Source organism: Pipistrellus hanaki, assembly GCF_964339955.1.
Source record: "Pipistrellus hanaki genome assembly, chromosome: 18".
NCBI classification, from domain to species: domain Eukaryota; kingdom Metazoa; phylum Chordata; class Mammalia; order Chiroptera; family Vespertilionidae; genus Pipistrellus; species Pipistrellus hanaki.
This window is the reverse complement of record NC_140520.1, coordinates 36,392,349-36,409,878: the sequence shown is the minus strand read 5'-3', so window position 1 is coordinate 36,409,878 and position 17,530 is coordinate 36,392,349. Positions and strand designations below refer to the sequence as shown.

The window sequence follows — 17,530 nt, the reverse complement described above, 5'->3', positions numbered from 1 at the left end:
AAAGCTCCGCCCACCCAGTTGACGTTCGCAGCCCTGGACGCCGTGGCCCGGGGCGACGGAACACCGCCCAGGTCTTTCCAGCGTCATCACTTCCGTTTCGTTGACAGCTGACCCGGAAGTTCAAGCCAGTATCCAGCTAGGGTCCAAATATTCTCTCGTTTATTTTAAAATAAGCATCTGTCCAAGTTTTCACTCCCTGAAGCCTACACCGTCTGGTCTGTGCCGCTTGAGTTTAAACGCAAGACAGAGCATGTTTACCTGTGTGTTTGGAAACGTCTTCCGGAAACGAAACCCTGAGTAATCGATCGGAAGTGATAGGAGGGAGGGGAAGTCGCTGACGCCGAGGCCGGGCGGGCGGCTGGGAATGGAAGGGGACTGACTGACTGCGGAGAAGTTGCCCCGGGATTTCGCGCCGAGCCCCCTGCCCCGGAAAGCCCGCCGGGGAGGAGTGAGGATCCCAGAGGTACGCCTAGGCGCGGGCGCTGGGGCCGAGGGGACGGTGACAGGGACGGGCTCTGGGCTGGAGTGTGGGTGTCCGCGCCTTTGGGTCTAGGGTAAGGTGACCAGACTTCCCGCTTTTGGCGGGACAGCCCCGATTTTCAACAATTTGTCCCGCGTCCCGCGGCGTTTTTTTTTTTGTTTGTTTGTTTGTTTTTTTAAACGCCGCGGGACAAATAGTTAGGAATCGGGACTGTCCCGCCAAAAGAGGGACGGCTGGTCACCTTAGTCTAAGGCTGGACCGGTGGGAACTTCGGATAGAGGGCCCGGGACGGCGGGGGTTGGGAGGCGTGTCGCCTCCTTACCGGCCGCCGGTTACCCACTCCCTGCACACCCCCCGCTGCGGTGTTCCTCCCTCGCTCAGCATCTTCCCAGCGCGGTTGGAGGGCTCCTGGCGCCATCGCCGGCACTTTGGGACCCGTTTTCGGGGTGACTGCCGAGGAGGGGAGTCCCGGAGACCCGGTACCGAGCCACATTGAGTGCCCAGAGTGATCGTTTTTTGTGGTGAAACCAGTTGCTCTCGCCTTACAGGTCACCACATATTGTTAATATTGCATTCGTACCGCCTTCCTTCTCGTATTCTGCAGTGACTCAGTCGATACTTTAAGGCCACGCATACATTTCTGAAAGTACGTGCTCTGCCATTTTAATCTTATTTCTGAGAAAGTGCAAATTGAGCTATCATGGATATTTTTATTGTTTGTTAAACATCTGAATAGAAGCTCCTCTCTGATATATAAAATGAACGAATTAGTGCCAATGTCTGCTGGCACTGATTATTTTAAATTTCCAGTTGTTACATCAATGATGCAAGAGCCTCTGCAATAGCTAAAGTGCTATTTCTGAACTAAGATTCAGGACAAACATCCAATAATTTAGAGTATACTGGTGAGGACAATGACATGTAAATACCACCCCTGATTTTTGTGAGTGTGAGCGAGATATTTGGTAGCTTTATCAATATCACCTATTAAAAAAAGAATATAAGGGGTACTCCCTTTTTAAATGCATGTTATTAAATACAGAAGTAGAATATAATTATATTTCAAGGTAAATGTGTTGATACAGTATTGTTTTAACTCTTTCATTTTACACATTTTTAGGTTATTCAGTAGAAGTCTTGGGGTGCATTTTCATTGATTAAAAATGACTACCCTTGGGAGTTTAGAAACTAAAGGTAAGTCTTTTTTTTTATTTTTATCTTCTCTGTATCGTTCCAGTTTTAGTATATGTGCTGCTGAAGTGAGCACAGTAAGTCTTCTTTTGATGATAATTGTTTTTATTTTTATTTTTTAAACATATTTTATTGATTTTTCACAGAGAGGAAGGGAAAGGGATAGAGAGCTAGAAACATCGATGAGAGAGAATCATCGGCCAGCTGCCTCCGGCACACCCGCCACTGGAGATGTGCCCGCAACCAATGTACATGCCCTTGACCGGAATCGAACCCGGGACCTTTCAGTCCGCAGGCTGACGCTCTATCCACTGAGCCACACCGGTTTCGGCTGATAATTGTTTTTAAAACATGACATTTATGATGATAGGGCAAATGAATGTTTGAGCCAGCGGGGTAAATCTCATAGAGGCCTGGGGAATCATCTGTGGCTCGGACTATAGCTGAATTTTTCACTAATGATTGAGTGTAGAGGGGGGGGAAATTAAGCAGTTTTAGGATGAGTTAGTTACTGGCTGTTAACATAAAATCTTCTAGTATTTCTGTGATAACGTCAGCGAACTTGAGGAAGCACCAATTCATCTTTTCTGTGCCAAGCACGTTTCCGGAAGCTGAGGAGACAAAGACTAGGAGGCAGCCCCAGCCTGGCCAACTCCCAGCTCTCTAGTCCACAGGAAAAGCAGTGATTTGAAGACACTCTGGTGTTTGCATCACTCTGAGAGCACTGGGTTCAGGGATTTGCCCCAGGTCACACAGTATGTGGCAGGAGGGACTGGAGTTCCCATATTTTAACTCAGCGTCTGGGTCTTTCCTATCGCACCATCATGCTGACTTAGGGCGTCTGTTTTCATAGATTTTCACCTTTATGAGAAAAGGAGAAATGTTTAATAACAAATTACAAAATCATCTTCTTTTTGCCTCGGTATTGTAGAGCAGGGTTGAAAATTAGGGCCCTTGGGCCTCCTGAGAACATTTGCAATCAGTTTGGTAATAGGGAGCACTGAATCCCACTTAAGCTAAGTGTTATCTCAAATAAAAAAGAATTCTGTTCTTGTCATTATCAGACCTATATTAAAAAAAACAAAAACAAAAAAAAAACCCCACAAACTTTATTCCATTATTATTTTGAATTTCATGTATAAAATTTGGGGATTTTTTTCTTTTATGAGTACCTACGTAGTATGTTCAATTTTGTCTCATGGTCCAAACAGATTGCAATATTTATTATCTAGTCCTTTACAGGAAGTTTGCCAACCCGATCATTTGTTCTTTCCTGCCTTTCAGCATCCTTGGGGAAGACAATAAGAATGAGCCAGAAACGTTAGATATGTCTTAATCTTTGATAAACGATCACAGGTGGAAATACTGTTGGTGCACAACTGAATTATGTCGTCAGTTCCCTTCAAAGAGTGGAGAAGGATAGGGTTCATGCTTTGCCTTACGTAAGCATTGCTCATAATTATGGAGCTGGTACCACACATCATGGTCCTCCCACTGGGGAAAAGGTCATTGCTCATGAATGTGTCCTGGATTGTGCCAGTGCATGTGTAATAAAGGTTTCTATGTGTGTCATGAGAAAAATAGAATTATGAAAGGGGAGCTACCGGGTGAGGAAATGTGAAGCCCTGACCCCCTCTGCCTGCTGTGCGTGCCTGCGGGCTGGCAGCGTAGCCATTACAGAGAGGAGCTGCCTCGTGGTACACTGTACACCTGGCACTCCTAACCCTGAGTAAGTAGGACACTTTAATGCAGCTAAGAGTAAACTGTGGTTGAACCAAGTTGTTTGAATTTGATTGGAACTTGAACATAATTTGTTTAAAAGGAGATTTCTTTTAAGCTTCAGCAGGCCTGAGTATAAAACTTTAGTTTCTTTTTTTAATTTTATATATATATATATATATATATATATATATATATATATATATATATATATATATATTATTGATTTCAGAGAGGAAGGGAGAGAGATAGAAGCATCGATGATGAGAGAGGATCATTGACCGGCTGCCTCCTGTACACCCTTCACTGGGGTTCGAGCCCGCAACCTAGGCATGTGCTCCAACCAGAATCAAACTGTGAACTCCTGGTTCATAGGTCAGTGCTCAACCACTGAGCCACGCCAGCCAGGCTAATTTCTTTTTCTTTTTAAATATATTTTTATTGATTTCAGAGAGGAAGGGAGAAGAAGAGATAGAAACATCAATGATGAGAGAGAATCATTGATTGGCTGCCTCCTATATGCCCCTACTGGGGGTCATGCCCACAGCCTGGGCATGTGCTCTTGGCCCGTTATGGAACCTGGGACCCTTCAGTCCCCAGGCCTATGCTCTATCCATTGAACCAAACCAGCTAGAGCTAATTTCTTTTCCTTTTTTCTATAATATATTTTATTGATTTTTTACAGAGAGGAAGAGAGAGGGATAGAGAGTTTGAAACATTGATGAGAGAGAATCATCGATCAGTTGCCTCTTGCACACTCCCTACTGGGGATGTGCCTACAACCAAGGTACATGCCCTTGACCGGAATCGAACCCGGGACCCTTTAGTCTGCAGGCTGACGCTCTATCCACTGAGCCAAATTGGTTTTGGCACTAGTTTCTTTTAAAAAAAAAAAAATGTAGTTAATTCATGATTCTACATTACTTCTTAAATGCCAGGTGTGCCAGTGATAATTTGTATTAGCCAGAATCCTTAGAAAGAAGGGTTGAACTGAGATTTGAAGGGTGGGTAGGAACTAACTGCAGGGGAGAGGGTGTTAGAAAGAATATTCTAAGCAGAGAAATGTCTGGAGAGGAAGGCAGCCTTTGAGACCTGCTGCTATTGAGACCCCCTCCAGAAAGCAAGTCAGGCTGGAATACAGAGTCTGGGGGATCAATGGCAGAAGTGGGCCCCGCAGACAGGCAGGGCCAGGTCTCGGCGAGCTGGGCAGGCCGTGCTAAGGATCTTGTTTGTTCTGAGAGGGATGGGAGGCCATTCCAGGTTTGGTACAGATCGGTTCTGCATGATTTGGAAAGCTCACTATACCTGTCATAAATCCTGTGGGCTCCCGTGGTTAGCAGACTAAGTTCGGGTTGATGAGGCAGTAGTTGTGGTTTGCGGATGGCCTCCTGGGCCAGTTAACAGCTTACTCTGGAGTCAGATTTGGATTCAAGTCCCAGTCTGACACAGATGATTTGGACAAGCTGTGCAACTTTTCAAAGCCCCCTTTTCTGTCTACAAATGTGTATGCTGTGCTTATGAGACAGGTGTAAAAGTTAAATGTTCCCATCTGAAGGACGTAGAGGAGCCCTTCGCACACAGTAAGCTGAATGAAGGTTAATTAGTACTATTTGTGGGCTCTGCCTTCTATTTCTTCAGTGTGTGCTGGACTTGTCAAATGGCAGGGATCTCAGGTGTAGCTCAAAGCGCTGCTATGCGTGAGTTCAGAGCTCCGTGTAGGTGTCACCTGAGTACCTCCTCAAGGTCTGCAATACTTCCTGTTCTAGCACACCCTCCATACTTCCTCAGCGCTAAACCCCTTCTGCCTTGAGTCAGTAAACCAGTGGTTCTAATGCCTGGACCCTTTAATACAGTTCCTCATGTTGTGGTAACCCCCAAGCATAAAATTATTTTTATTGCTACTTCATAACTGTAATTTTGCTACTGTTTGAGAACCGCCAGCAGGGTTTTACATTACCATATTTACATTATTCATAACAGTAGCAAAATTACAGTTAAGAAGTAGCAACGAAAATAATTTTATGGTTGGGGTCACCACATGAGGAGCTGTACTAACGGGTTGCAGCATTAGGAAGGCTGAGAACCACTGCAGAAAAGGGAGCCCTTTCCTAGAGAAAGGTGGCTGACACCTTTCTTATCCTCCTCACTGGCGGTAAGACAACGGGTGGAAGAAGCAGAGCTGTTGGTTGCTGACTGGAGCAATGGCAGTGTGCTGGTGAGCAGAGATGCCTTCTTGCTTACATGAGGGAAGATAATTTATTTCAGTTGAGCAGATTAGTTTGTGCAGCAGTGCACTAAGCAATATGGAGGACAGGGATGGGTGCTACTATTTATTGAATTCCTGCTATTTACTTGTGTGCTGGACACTTTATACCTGAACTTGAACTTGGGAAACTGGAAGAGGCAGTATATGCAGTGGGAAGGCCCCAATCTTTGTGAACAGACTGCTTAGAATTCACTCCTGCCTCTTCACTTCCTGCTGTGTGGTGTGACCGTGGGCAAGTTGCTGGACCTCCTTGTACCTCATTTTCCTCGTGTGTAAAATAGAGCTAATCATCCTACTCACAGGGTTATGTAAGGAGTACAAGAGTTCTATGTAAAGTATTTAGAATAGTATTTGGCACATGGTAAGTCTTTTGTAAGTGTTGGTTACCTGTTACTTAATATTTTCTCATTTAAAATTCACATTTAATACTACCTGGATGTAAATATTATTAAATTAATTCCATGGAAGTTAAAACTGAAGCTGAGATCATTGTAGAATTTTGTCCAGATTGTAATAGTGGAAGGAATTCAAACCAGATTTGGGTGATCCCCAAAGTCCTATCATTCCTCTGGCACCATGTTCCTTCCACTTGTTTGGGCATACTGTCTGCTCTTAATGTGCTTATCAGACTTATTGGGAAAGAGAAAATAGCATGTACCAAACCCTTAAAATGATAATGTTGGTTCATGATTAAGCTTCAAACTGAATGTTTGAGACAGTAAGTGCCATGGGCATTCTTCAGAGAGTGGGCCGGAACAATAGGGAAGATTTAATGTGAAGCGTGGAGTTGAAGCTGACTTCTTAGGGTTAACTGAGAACCTCAGTGATGGCCAAAGCAGCCACTTAAGAGAATAAGACAGCAGGAACAATGATTAAAGGCCCGGGAGAGAGAGCATTGAGTAGTTTAATTGGGTAGTTTGTGGAAGCATTGTTTGTCAAGAGTTCAAACAACAAATTATTTCGAAGTAGATGCTTTCAAATATGCATATATATATATATATATATATATATATATGTATGTATATATATCTGCATATTTTTTTTTTATATTAGCTGACATTATTGAGTATCTTCGGTGTGGCAGGCTCTTGATCTGTGTTCTTGCTTATCACAACCCTGTAGCACAATTGTCATTGTCTCCGTTTGCAGGTTAGGACACTGAGATTCATGGAGGGTTAACCGATTTTCCTAAGGTCATACTAGGAAGTAGAAGTCAGAACCAAACACCCTGATTCCAAATCTGCATTTCCTACCGAGAGAGAGGCCATCTACTTAAGGGAAGCTTGAACTGTAGGGCATAGTTCATCTTTCTTGGACACACGATTGTTTTGAAAATCACTTTCAGTCGAATATTTCCATTCTGTTAGCGCAGTGATTCTGATGTAGGGTGAGACGAGTCTTGGCACTTTCCCGGTACTTCTTTTCAGTAAGCAGTTTGTTTTTTGCTCCCTCTTTCAGTCACCCTCACTTCAACCCCAATCCGAGGAGCAGGAGATGGAATGGAAACGGAGGAGCCGCCCAAGGCTGTTGAAGTCACCTCTGTAGTCCAGCCTGTGAAGCCCCACGTCCTTCCGAGTCCACGAAGGAAAGCGGTCGCACCAGAGAGCCCGGGAGTCCTGCAGCTGGGCAAGATCCTCACCGAGAAAGCAGTGGAAGTCGAGGCTGTAAGAATATTGGTTCCCAAAGCTGCTATCACCCACGTTGTCCCCAACAAGAATGCCAAGGGTAAGCCTCTCGCACGTCAGAAAGGGGAGCTGTCTGGTCAGTCCGAGGGAGCAGCCGAGCCCCGGAAGGAGCTCGCAGAGGTGAAGAGCAGCCTGGAGAAGCTCAGGAACTCGGAAAGGAGGCTGCTGCAGGACCGAGAGGGCCTTTCCAACCAGCTCCGCGTGCAGACGGAGGTAAGGACCGTCCCGGCTGCAGTGGTGCTTGCCACACCTGTCCTGAGCCTGCGCGTTAGAAACTCCATTCCTCCTGGGAACGCAGGTGCCACTCTCCACAGCCCGTCACCTCTCTAGATGCTTCCTCTCACATTTCACATTCTCAGGGCCTCCATGGAACTAGTGTATGTCAGGAACTTACACTCTGACCCACGTTGGAGAGGGAAGAGTGAGGAATACCTAAAGTTATAAAGGAGGTTACAGTTGTAAACTTCCAGACCAAAGACTGGCCAACTCAGGCTTTGAAACTGACTTGTTAGTAAATCCTGTTTTAAGGATCCATGAATTCCAAGTATTTTTACCTACGTATACATAATGCTTGGAATAAAGAGAATGGTGGGATAAATATTGGTCTTGTCATTGTAAATGGAAACCATCTATAATGTTTGTGTTTCTTTAATCTTTTCATCTTAGTCAACATTGCCTTAGCCTCCACTTTTCCCCTCTTAGTCTTTGTGACACTGGCTAGTGGTTCATACCCAAATATATTTTAATATATTTTTAACAACTAATTTCTAATTATGAAAGTATTTGTAAACAATTAGAAAAATAATGAAAATAGTGCCACCTTAGATGTTAATGTTTTCCTATGTCACAGAACATTCTATTACAAATAGTGCCACCTTATTGTTAACGTCTTCTTATGTCACAGAATATTCCATTACAAATAGCCACAGTTCTTGAGTGTCTGCATCATAAACCAATACCTGTGATTGGACATTTATATTTTGACTCCTGTGTTTTCAGTATTAAAGGATGTGCTTGTAGAGAATCCTGAGTTTCTTCCTTTATTTATAAAATTCTTAAATGGAAAAATCGTAAGACACAAAGAAATTATTTTTTTAATATATTTTATTGATTTTTTTTTTTTTACAGAGAGGAAGGGAGAGGGATAGAGAGAAACATTGATGAGAGAGAAACATCTATCAGCTGCCTCCTGCACACCCCCTACTGGGGATGTGCCCACAACCAAGGTATATGCCCTTGACCAGAATCGAACCTGGGACCCTTCAGTCTGCAGGCCAATGCTCTATCCACTGAGCCAAACCAGTTAGAGCAGAAATTATTTTTTAGACGTTAGATAAGATTAAAAACACACATACATAAAGCATTCTCTGTCCACTGGCCTTTGTGGCTCCAGCCGGGAACCAAGCGGTTCAGGCTCTATCCCCAGTAGGGAGCCTACAGGAGGCAGCCGATTGTTGATATTTCTCGATTGATGTTTCTATCTCTCTACCCTCTCCCTTCCTCGCTCTAAAAAATAAATCTAAAAATATATATTTTTTAAATTGTCATTTTTTAACAAAAGTCACTTTAGTTTTTTATCTTTTCCCCTTTAAGTATTGCTTGGGAGCAGCTTGTTATTTTTATGACAACAACTTGTGCTCTTATTATAAGAGGCTCAGTTTATAGCCGCCTGGGCTATAAAGATAGAAGTAGGTTTGGTTAATATGTATATATCATGACACCTAGATATTTACTGTTACTTTTTGATCTTTAAATAATGGAGGTTCACATTACACACAACAGTTTCTCTTTTGTTCATTCTGTACAGTGTAGTCACTGACACGCCCTGAGCATGTTCCATTGTTATGTGCTCTTCCAGGTCAATCGTGAGTTAAAAAAGCTGCTGGTGGCTTCTGTTGGTGACGATCTTCAGTATCACTTTGAACGTCTAGCCCGTGAGAAAAATCAGCTTATTTTGGAAAATGAAGCCCTAAGTCAGAACACAGCTCAGCTTGCCGAGCAGTTAGAACGAATGTCAATACAGTGTGACGTATGGCGAAGCAAATTCCTCGCGAGCAGGTATGTTCTGCTTTAAATAGTTTCCATTTTCTAGTTTAGATCTATTAGCCTTTTGACCCATCACACAAGAAAGTCACTGTAGAGTGACAAACTCTGACCAGGTTGTTCATTATTACGGAAGATGTGGACTCTCACTCTTATGGATGGAAGCACGGACTCCCCAAGGGGAGAGGAGACAGAAGGATCCTCCCTCTTTCCAGAATTCTAGGTTACTACTCTATAGTAGGAATCACTCCCACTACAATACTTAATACCAAAACAAAATTGTCAATTCAGACATCGAGTAAATATTAAAACCACAATAAAAAAAAACTAAATTATTCTCTGGAGAACTCATGTCTGCCACTCTGTAACATAGTATTTTGTGTCCTTTGTGCTTGTTCTCATAGTAGTTAATATATAATAGAGCTTCCCAGCCTTTTTTACTCTTTGCACAAACAGAGAAGAATGGGACCTGAACAGGAGAGAAGGCTTTGTTTTTCTGTGTGGAAGCCTTTTTACATTATTTTAATATTCTTCTGAGGGCAAAGAGGTAATTGAATGGCAGGAAAATAATGCGTTTTTGTTTTCCTCTAAGCTGTTTTATATTTAAAATATTTTATTAATGTTATTTTTTCCAAAATTTGGTAAGATTGAGGAACATTCCAAAAGTCACTATGTATAAGGAAAGCCCATTTCCTTTGTCATTTTGTAAATATTTCAATTGAATCCCATCAGTGAGTTCTCAGCTTGCAAACATTTTAAATGCTTCTTAGTGGAGAATGAAACACTGAGAAGTAATATATCTATGTTAAGTATTCTTTGTAAGCTTTTGAAAATGATAGTCGCCAAGGTCATAATTTAACTTCTTTGCACTGTGTTGTCGTCGGAGAATTTTCAGGTAAGATTTTCATCTTTTTCAGGGTTATGGCGGATGAGCTGACCAATTCCAGGGCAGTTCTGCAGCGTCAGCACCGGGACGCGCAGGGTGCGCTCCAGGACCTGCTGAGTGAGCGGGAGCAGCTGCGCCAGGGAATGAAAGCCACCCACACGTATGGCCCTTTTACATCCGGGCTCTTCTCCGCTCCTGCAGTTCCCAGCATGTGAAAGCTCTATGCCAATAAGTCCAACAGCTTAAATGAAATCCTTAAAATGCACAAACTACCTAAGAGTATCAAGAACAGATAACCTGAATAGCATAGCCTATTAAGACAGTTATATTTGTAATTAAAAACCTTCCAGTAAATGAAAGTCCAGGCCTAGAGGGGTTCACTGGTGAATACTAGCAAACATGTAAGGAAGAAATAAAGCCAAATTTACACAAACTCTTCTAGGAAATAGAGAAGTAGGGAACAATTTTCAACTCATTATATGAAGCCAATATTATCTTGATACCAAACCAGAGACATTGCAAGAAAACTACAGACCAGTAGTTCTCATTGCATAGATGCAAAAATCCTTCACAGGATTTTAATGAATCAAATCTAACCATATACAGTCATGTGCTGCATAAAGATGTTTTGGTCAATGATGGACCTACGGTGGTCCCATAAGATTATAATGGAGCTGAAAAGTCCCTACCACCTGGTGACGTGGCAGCTATCCTAATGTGGCTGCGTGCTTGCTGCTGAAAACCAACCGAGCGCACTGCCGACCATGTGGAAGCTTAGCACATACAGTATGTACAGTCCATAAACCTGGTGGTCATACATATCTATTACTGGTCTTATGTATTTCTATACTATTTATCACTATGTTAGAGTGCACTCTTCCATGTTATCCCAGCAGCAACCTCATCCATCCAGTATCTCTGCATTGCATCGATTTCTCTTGCGCTTGCTTACTCCCATGTGGTACAGCAAGCATGTCAAATTCACAGCATATAGCCTGATGGTCACAAGTCTGACATGTTTGTGTACAGTAACTTGCTGTACGAGTTTGTAGCGCAGGAGCCATAGGCTGTACCAGACAGCCCCGGTGTGCAGTGGGCTGTACTGTCCAGGGGTGTGTACTGCACTCTGTGATGTTCACACAATGATGAAATTCTCTAACGATGCATTTCTCAGAAGATATCCTGTCATTTAGTGGAGCTGACTCTATAAAAAGATTTACACCTCATGTCCAAGTTAGTGTTAGCCCAGGAATTGTAGGTAGTATGTTATTCAAAAATTAATTAATGCCGAAACCGGTTTGGCTTAGTGGATAGAGCGTCAGCCTGCGGACTGAAAGGTCCCGGGTTCGATTCCAGTCAAGGGCATGTACCTTGGTTGTGGGCACATCCCCAGTAGGGGGTGTGCAAGAGGCAGCTGATTGATGATTCTCTCTCATCGATGTTTCTAACTCTCTATCCCTTTCTCTTCCTTTCTGTGAAAAATCAATAAAATATATTAAAAAAAATAATTAATGCAACTCACCAAAAGGAAATACCATATGAATAGATGCACAAATCAAATCAGTAGTTCTGTACAACTGAATGATATACTAGTGTATTTTACCTATTATAGGATAAGAGGACAAAAAAGTGCTGCTTATTGATTTCCAGATAATAATATAGTAAATTGCTTTTTGTAATCTAACTTCTTTTCCCAGACTTCCTTCCTGATTTATTGAACTCTGAAAGATAGATATGGGAGAAAGCTATAACTTCAGAAATAAGCATTCATTGAGCATTCCTGATTTTTTCGTTTGTCTTACTAATGTTCAGTGTTCATGCGTGTTCTCTGCAGTTTGCTGGAGGAGCTGCTGGTCTCCCTGCAGTGGGGAAGAGAGCAGACTTACTATCCTAGCACCCAGCCGCACAGCACAGCGGAACTAGCGTTAACCAATCACAAGTTGGCAAAAGCGGTAAATGCTCATCTTCTGGGAAATGTTGGAACTAACAGTCAAAAGAAGAGTCCACCAGCAGTTGAATTCTGCAGTACCCCAGCGGAGAAAATGGCTGAAACGGTAAAGTATTCCTTGCATGATCTGTGGAACTTCTAACGCTGACTGCTCACTGAAGGGTGGCGTGTTCTAATGGCAAGTGCTTGGCACTGAGTTCAGGAACATGGGACTTCAACATGAGCTCATGCACATGAGCTAGTGATCTTGGAGAAAATCATTTCCTCCTCTGAACTTTAATTTCCTTGAATATCATTATTTCCTTGAATACATTATAGAGAAAAATGTAATTGTTTTGAAAGGGCCTATTTTTTTTAGCCTTTTCTCGAATTCATTTTGATATGAAAACTAGCAAGTAGTAGAACTTTTCATTTAGTAATCATGAGTAGATAATAGGTTACTTCTGATTTAAGAGATTATTTGTTAATTCTCACATATAGACCAATCCTATGCCAGTTCAGCTGTCTGTCTGCTTTGCTTCTATACCCATCAAACTCATCAGCGGGTGATCAGTTCCTCACATACAGAAGCAAAAGGGGGCAGAGGAGGAAAACTACTTCTCGGTCCCACTTGATATCTAGGCGCCTGCCTGCATGGCAGCCAGCCTTCCATACGTCCTCCTGCTGGGAAAGGCGTCCCTTCTCGTTAGAGCTCCCTCCAGGCTCAGCAGGCTCCCCCAGCACTCCCCCTCCTCTCCACTGCTCTTTCTTCTTTTGGCTTAAGGACGTGCCCAAGTGCCTCCCATCTGAAATGAAACATCCTCCCTCCACCCCAAGTTCTCTGCAGACAGCCTTCCCTTCACAGTCAAGAATCTTGGACAAGATGACTTGTTTCTCACGTCCCGTCCACCTCAGTGCCCGCCGTCACTTACCTAGTAGACTTCTCGCTCCACTGTCCTCCAGGTCCTTACCAAGGTCACGAGTGTTGAATGACTCTTGTCCTATGTACTACATGTCACTTCTGTGACTACTCTTTCCCGGCCCCATGCTACCTCACTGAATTCCTTGTTATAACCTTGTCTCCTCCCCTCCATGTTTATGTTTTTAAACTTCCATAGTTTCTGCAACAACTCTGCTGTTTCTGTGACCATTCTTCCTGCGATCTGAGGAACAGAGCATCTTTTCCTTGTGCCACTCTTGAGCATTTCCTCACACAACAGATTCCTTATCCCGAAGCTTTCTGCTTACGACTGTAACTGAGACATTTTTTTTTAGTTCAAAAGACATATCCAGGTGGATATTTCTATGTTTGTCCCACAGACACTAGAAATAGAACTATTTCTTTTCTCCTTGCTTTTGCACGTGTTCTATCCCTCCACGAAGGAGAAGGAAATCCACCCCCTCCTCTCTACTACTCCCTGTCTTAGTAAACTACACCTACCATATAGGGATGTCCCGAGGATTCCATAAAGAATGCATATAAATCCCAGAGCAGGTTCCAGTGTGGTGTAATTTCTCAATCAATGGTATCTATCATTATTATTTCCTTCATCCCCCGGATCCTGTTGATTTTACAAATCCTATCAGTTCCTTCGAATTTGTGCTCTATCCCAAGTTCAACCACTGACTTCCAACTTCAACTGTTGCAAGAGTCTCCTCACTAATATCGCCGCCTTGCTTTTCACCTGTCAAAGTTCTTTCAGAAATGCCAACCCCCCTCAGTCTTAGTGCATTCATCCTGATGTACCTGTTCAAACAGCTCCCAGCCTCCTTTAGTGAGTGTGAATTCTTTATATTGTATAGAAGGATTTTCATAATCTATTCTCCATTTTTCCTTTCAAGGATCATGTCCCAGGTGTACCCTCCCACACACATGTATACACAATTCACAAGCCAGTATTTAAACACTTGTTAGTCCACAGATATGCCATTGTGTCTCACCTGCCTATACATACTATTCCTTCTGCCTCAACCGTCCTTCCTGTACCTCTGTACCTGAAGAATCAGCCCTCCCTGAATCTCACTGGCAAACCTAGATGTTTCCTCCTCCAGGCTTCCATTACATTTATACATACTCGTTACAGCTCTTTAACATGTAACATTGCAACTGTTTGATTCTCCATCTCCCAAACTGTAAGCTTTTTAAGAGCAGGGGCTATGTCTGATGTGTCCTCAAGGTCTGGTACAATCCTTTGCACACAGTACGTACTCAGTTATTTATTAAATGAATCAGAGGCTAAACTAAACCCATCATACCTACCTTTCTTTTCTCCTCCATTCTCTTCGTTGGGAAGTGGTGTCCCTCGCTCTGCAGCTGCTGCCCACAGCGTTTGCTAGGCCTGTCGGCTCCTCCTTGTTTGCAGCTCTCTTCCCTTGGCTTATGGAACCAGTGCTTTTCCCAATTCCTGTCCAATGGCACTGCCTCCTCTTTGCCACCAATCCGTCCTCCTCACACGACGACAGGTGGGAGGAGATGAACACGGGAAACAGGAACTATAGGCAGCATTATTACATTACCCTTACTGGAGGAGTTTTTCAACTCGAGCTCCTCCTGCTGTGGCCTCAGTACAGCAATGGAATAGGTAAGTCAAAGCAGAAGAATAAGGGAGCACGGTGTAAGAGAAATGAAAAGCCATTGATTTTTATAAGTGATCAGAATCTGTGAAATAGGATTTCAATAGAAAAATGGGCGTAGAATCCTGATTCCAAGCAGTTCCATGAAAGACTAAAGGAAGAAGATAGGGGTACTTTTGGTTTAGGATGAAAATGGACATAACTTAAGGTAGAATTGATATAACCTTATTTTCTTCTATGTTTTCATCAGGATCCATAAGAGAACGTCAATTTCTTCATTTTTAAAAAATATGTAAGCTAGGTACTAGTGTAATAACTAGACATCATTGTTAAATGTAGAGCTTTTTAAGAAAAGGAATAAGTTCCCTCATCAAATTCCTTACTCAGTTATTATTTTTATGATGGTTACATATTAATGAAATGGAGCTACATAGGTAGTTATACCTCAGTGAACCCCAGGGTTTACAGTCCCTGCTGCGTATTTCTGACATCACCCCTTATCTTCCTTAGGTGCTACACATTTTGGACCCCGCTACCAGTACAGACAGCTCACCTGATAATCTGTTTTCTGAGTCTTCACCAACCACCTTACTTGCCACCAAGAAAAATATTGGGCGATTTCATCCCTACACCAGATATGAAAACATCACCTTCAACTGCTGCAACCACTGCCAGGGAGAGCTTATTGCCCTCTAACATGGCCTCGGGCGTGCTGCAGGCCCGAGCCTGCCACCAGGAGTCATTCTTATTGGGAGCGGGGTTCCTAGAATGCTGGAAGTAATCTCACTTTCTACTTAAATGGTGTTTCATGTACTAGACTCCAGGTTACCCTTTCTTACTAAATGTCTCAGGGTCAGAACAGACGAAGCCGTGCAAATACAGAGAGAGTGGAGAACACTTCCCAGGCGTACACGATGCTTCTCCTAATGGGCTTTAAAAGGGAAAATGATATACCTTCTTTTAGGCCCCAAATCATTATTTCGCTATATATTTTATATGAGCAGATTTAATTTTGGTAATCAGAATCAACGACTGGCAGACTATAGCCATGGGCCTTAGGCAGCCACACCACCGTCACTGCTGTCTGCGGGGGGCTCTTGTAGTAACACAGAGAGCTCCACGGAGGAGACAGGCTGCAAAGCCTAAAATATGTCCTCTTCGTCCCCTTACTGACCCTATTCTAAATAATCAGCAGAGGGATGGGGAGGAAGTGTTTTTCCCCTTTTCGGTGAATTTAGGGGGCCAGGTGCTACAAAGGAGGCTTAGGAAATACAGTAGGTTGAAGGGATAAATCTTTTAAAAAGAAATGCTGTATATTAGGAAAATTAGGAATTGACAGCTACATTAACAAGAGCTTCAGCAAAATGTGTTCTGTTTTTGTGCAGAGGATTCCATATTTTGAGTGGATGCCACTTGATATATATATATATATATATATATATATATATATATATATATATATATAATATATATATATATAGAGAGAGAGAGAGAGGGGAGAAATAGGTTCTATTTGCTCAATTTGGCAAAGCAACAACATATCCAATTTGGGATATCTATAAAATAAGGTGGGGTAAGTAGGATTTTTCTAGGATATGGTACAAACTCAAACATGTAACCCATCAATTAATTTACATTATGTAATATCCGTTATTGTTTATGATGGATAATCACAAAACACCCTTTTATAGGCATTTAAAACTATCCATAAAATGTTTATACCAAATTATATTAATTAGTTACAGAAGTGCCTGTCAATAGAGAAGCCTTCAAGAAACCAATCTGGTCAGAGTACATTGTATTTTAATGTCAACCTAGTGATTTTTTTGGTCTGATTCATCTGAGTTATATTTATAATTTCATGTGGCAATAAAATTCTCTATCTTCTTTATTCAATATTGTCTTTTTTCCTCTCAGAATGATGTATTTCATTTCAAATCTTCATCTAACTGATTCTTCAGCCTTCCCTTTAGTTTAAGTATAAAACTTAGAGGAAAACAAAGAGGAAAAGCTTCATGACATTGGATTTGGCAATGATTTCTTAGATACGATACCAGAAGCACAGGCAACAAATAGAAAAAGATAAATTGAACTTCATCTAAATAAAAACTATTGTACATCAAAGGACACTACCAACAGAATAAAAAGGCACTCCACACAATGGGTGAAAATATTTGCAAATCATATATCTAATCCAGTACCCAGAATAAGTAAAGAATTACAACTCAACAACCAAAAGTAACCCAGTTTAAAAAATGGGCAAAGGACATGAATAGAAATTTCTCCCCACAAAAATAAAAATACTAATGGCCTATAAGCACATCAAAAGATGCTCAATATCACTGATCATTGGAAATGTAAATTGAGTACTTCATACCCATTAGGATGGCTATTATCAGAAAAGCAAAATAACAATGCAAGAATGTGAAAAAATTGGAACTCTTGTGCATTGCTGGTGGGAATACAAAAGGGTACAAACACGGTTGAAAACAGTATGGCACTTCCTCAAACACTAAGCCTAACACTGCTGGCCTCATGGACAAAACAAGACTATTAGGGTTGTTACCAACATTATACCAAGTTATTTACATAAAGCACTTACAATACCAGACACATTATAAACTAAAGCTGGCTAATTTTGTAACATACCTAAAACAGTATTATGCATAATTGTTACACTGTTTTAAAGAAGTAGGCTTACCCTATTGCTTAGCCAGAGCTAGTCAAGGTTAAAGTTGATATAAATAGGACTTTGTAT

General features: G+C 42.1%; 1 protein-coding gene across 2 annotated transcripts; it reads left to right on the top strand.

Moving 5' to 3' along the window:
• The first annotated feature begins 105 nt into the window (after positions 1-105).
• BLZF1 (basic leucine zipper nuclear factor 1) lies at positions 106-16,663 on the top strand. 2 transcript variants are annotated; one of them, XM_084865476.1, is made up of 8 exons: positions 317-463; positions 1,030-1,127; positions 1,602-1,675; positions 7,116-7,555; positions 9,201-9,400; positions 10,303-10,431; positions 12,106-12,325; positions 15,283-16,663. In XM_084865476.1, the coding sequence occupies exons 3-8, from the start codon at positions 1,645-1,647 to the stop codon at positions 15,466-15,468; spliced, it is 1,206 nt and encodes a 401-aa protein (XP_084721602.1). In that variant the 5' UTR covers positions 317-463; positions 1,030-1,127; positions 1,602-1,644; the 3' UTR covers positions 15,469-16,663. The 2 variants fall into 2 exon arrangements, with proteins under 2 accessions (XP_084721601.1, XP_084721602.1); XM_084865475.1 differs by lacking the exon at positions 1,030-1,127 and having other exon boundaries at positions 106-463.
• Positions 16,664-17,530: the final 867 nt, after the last annotated feature.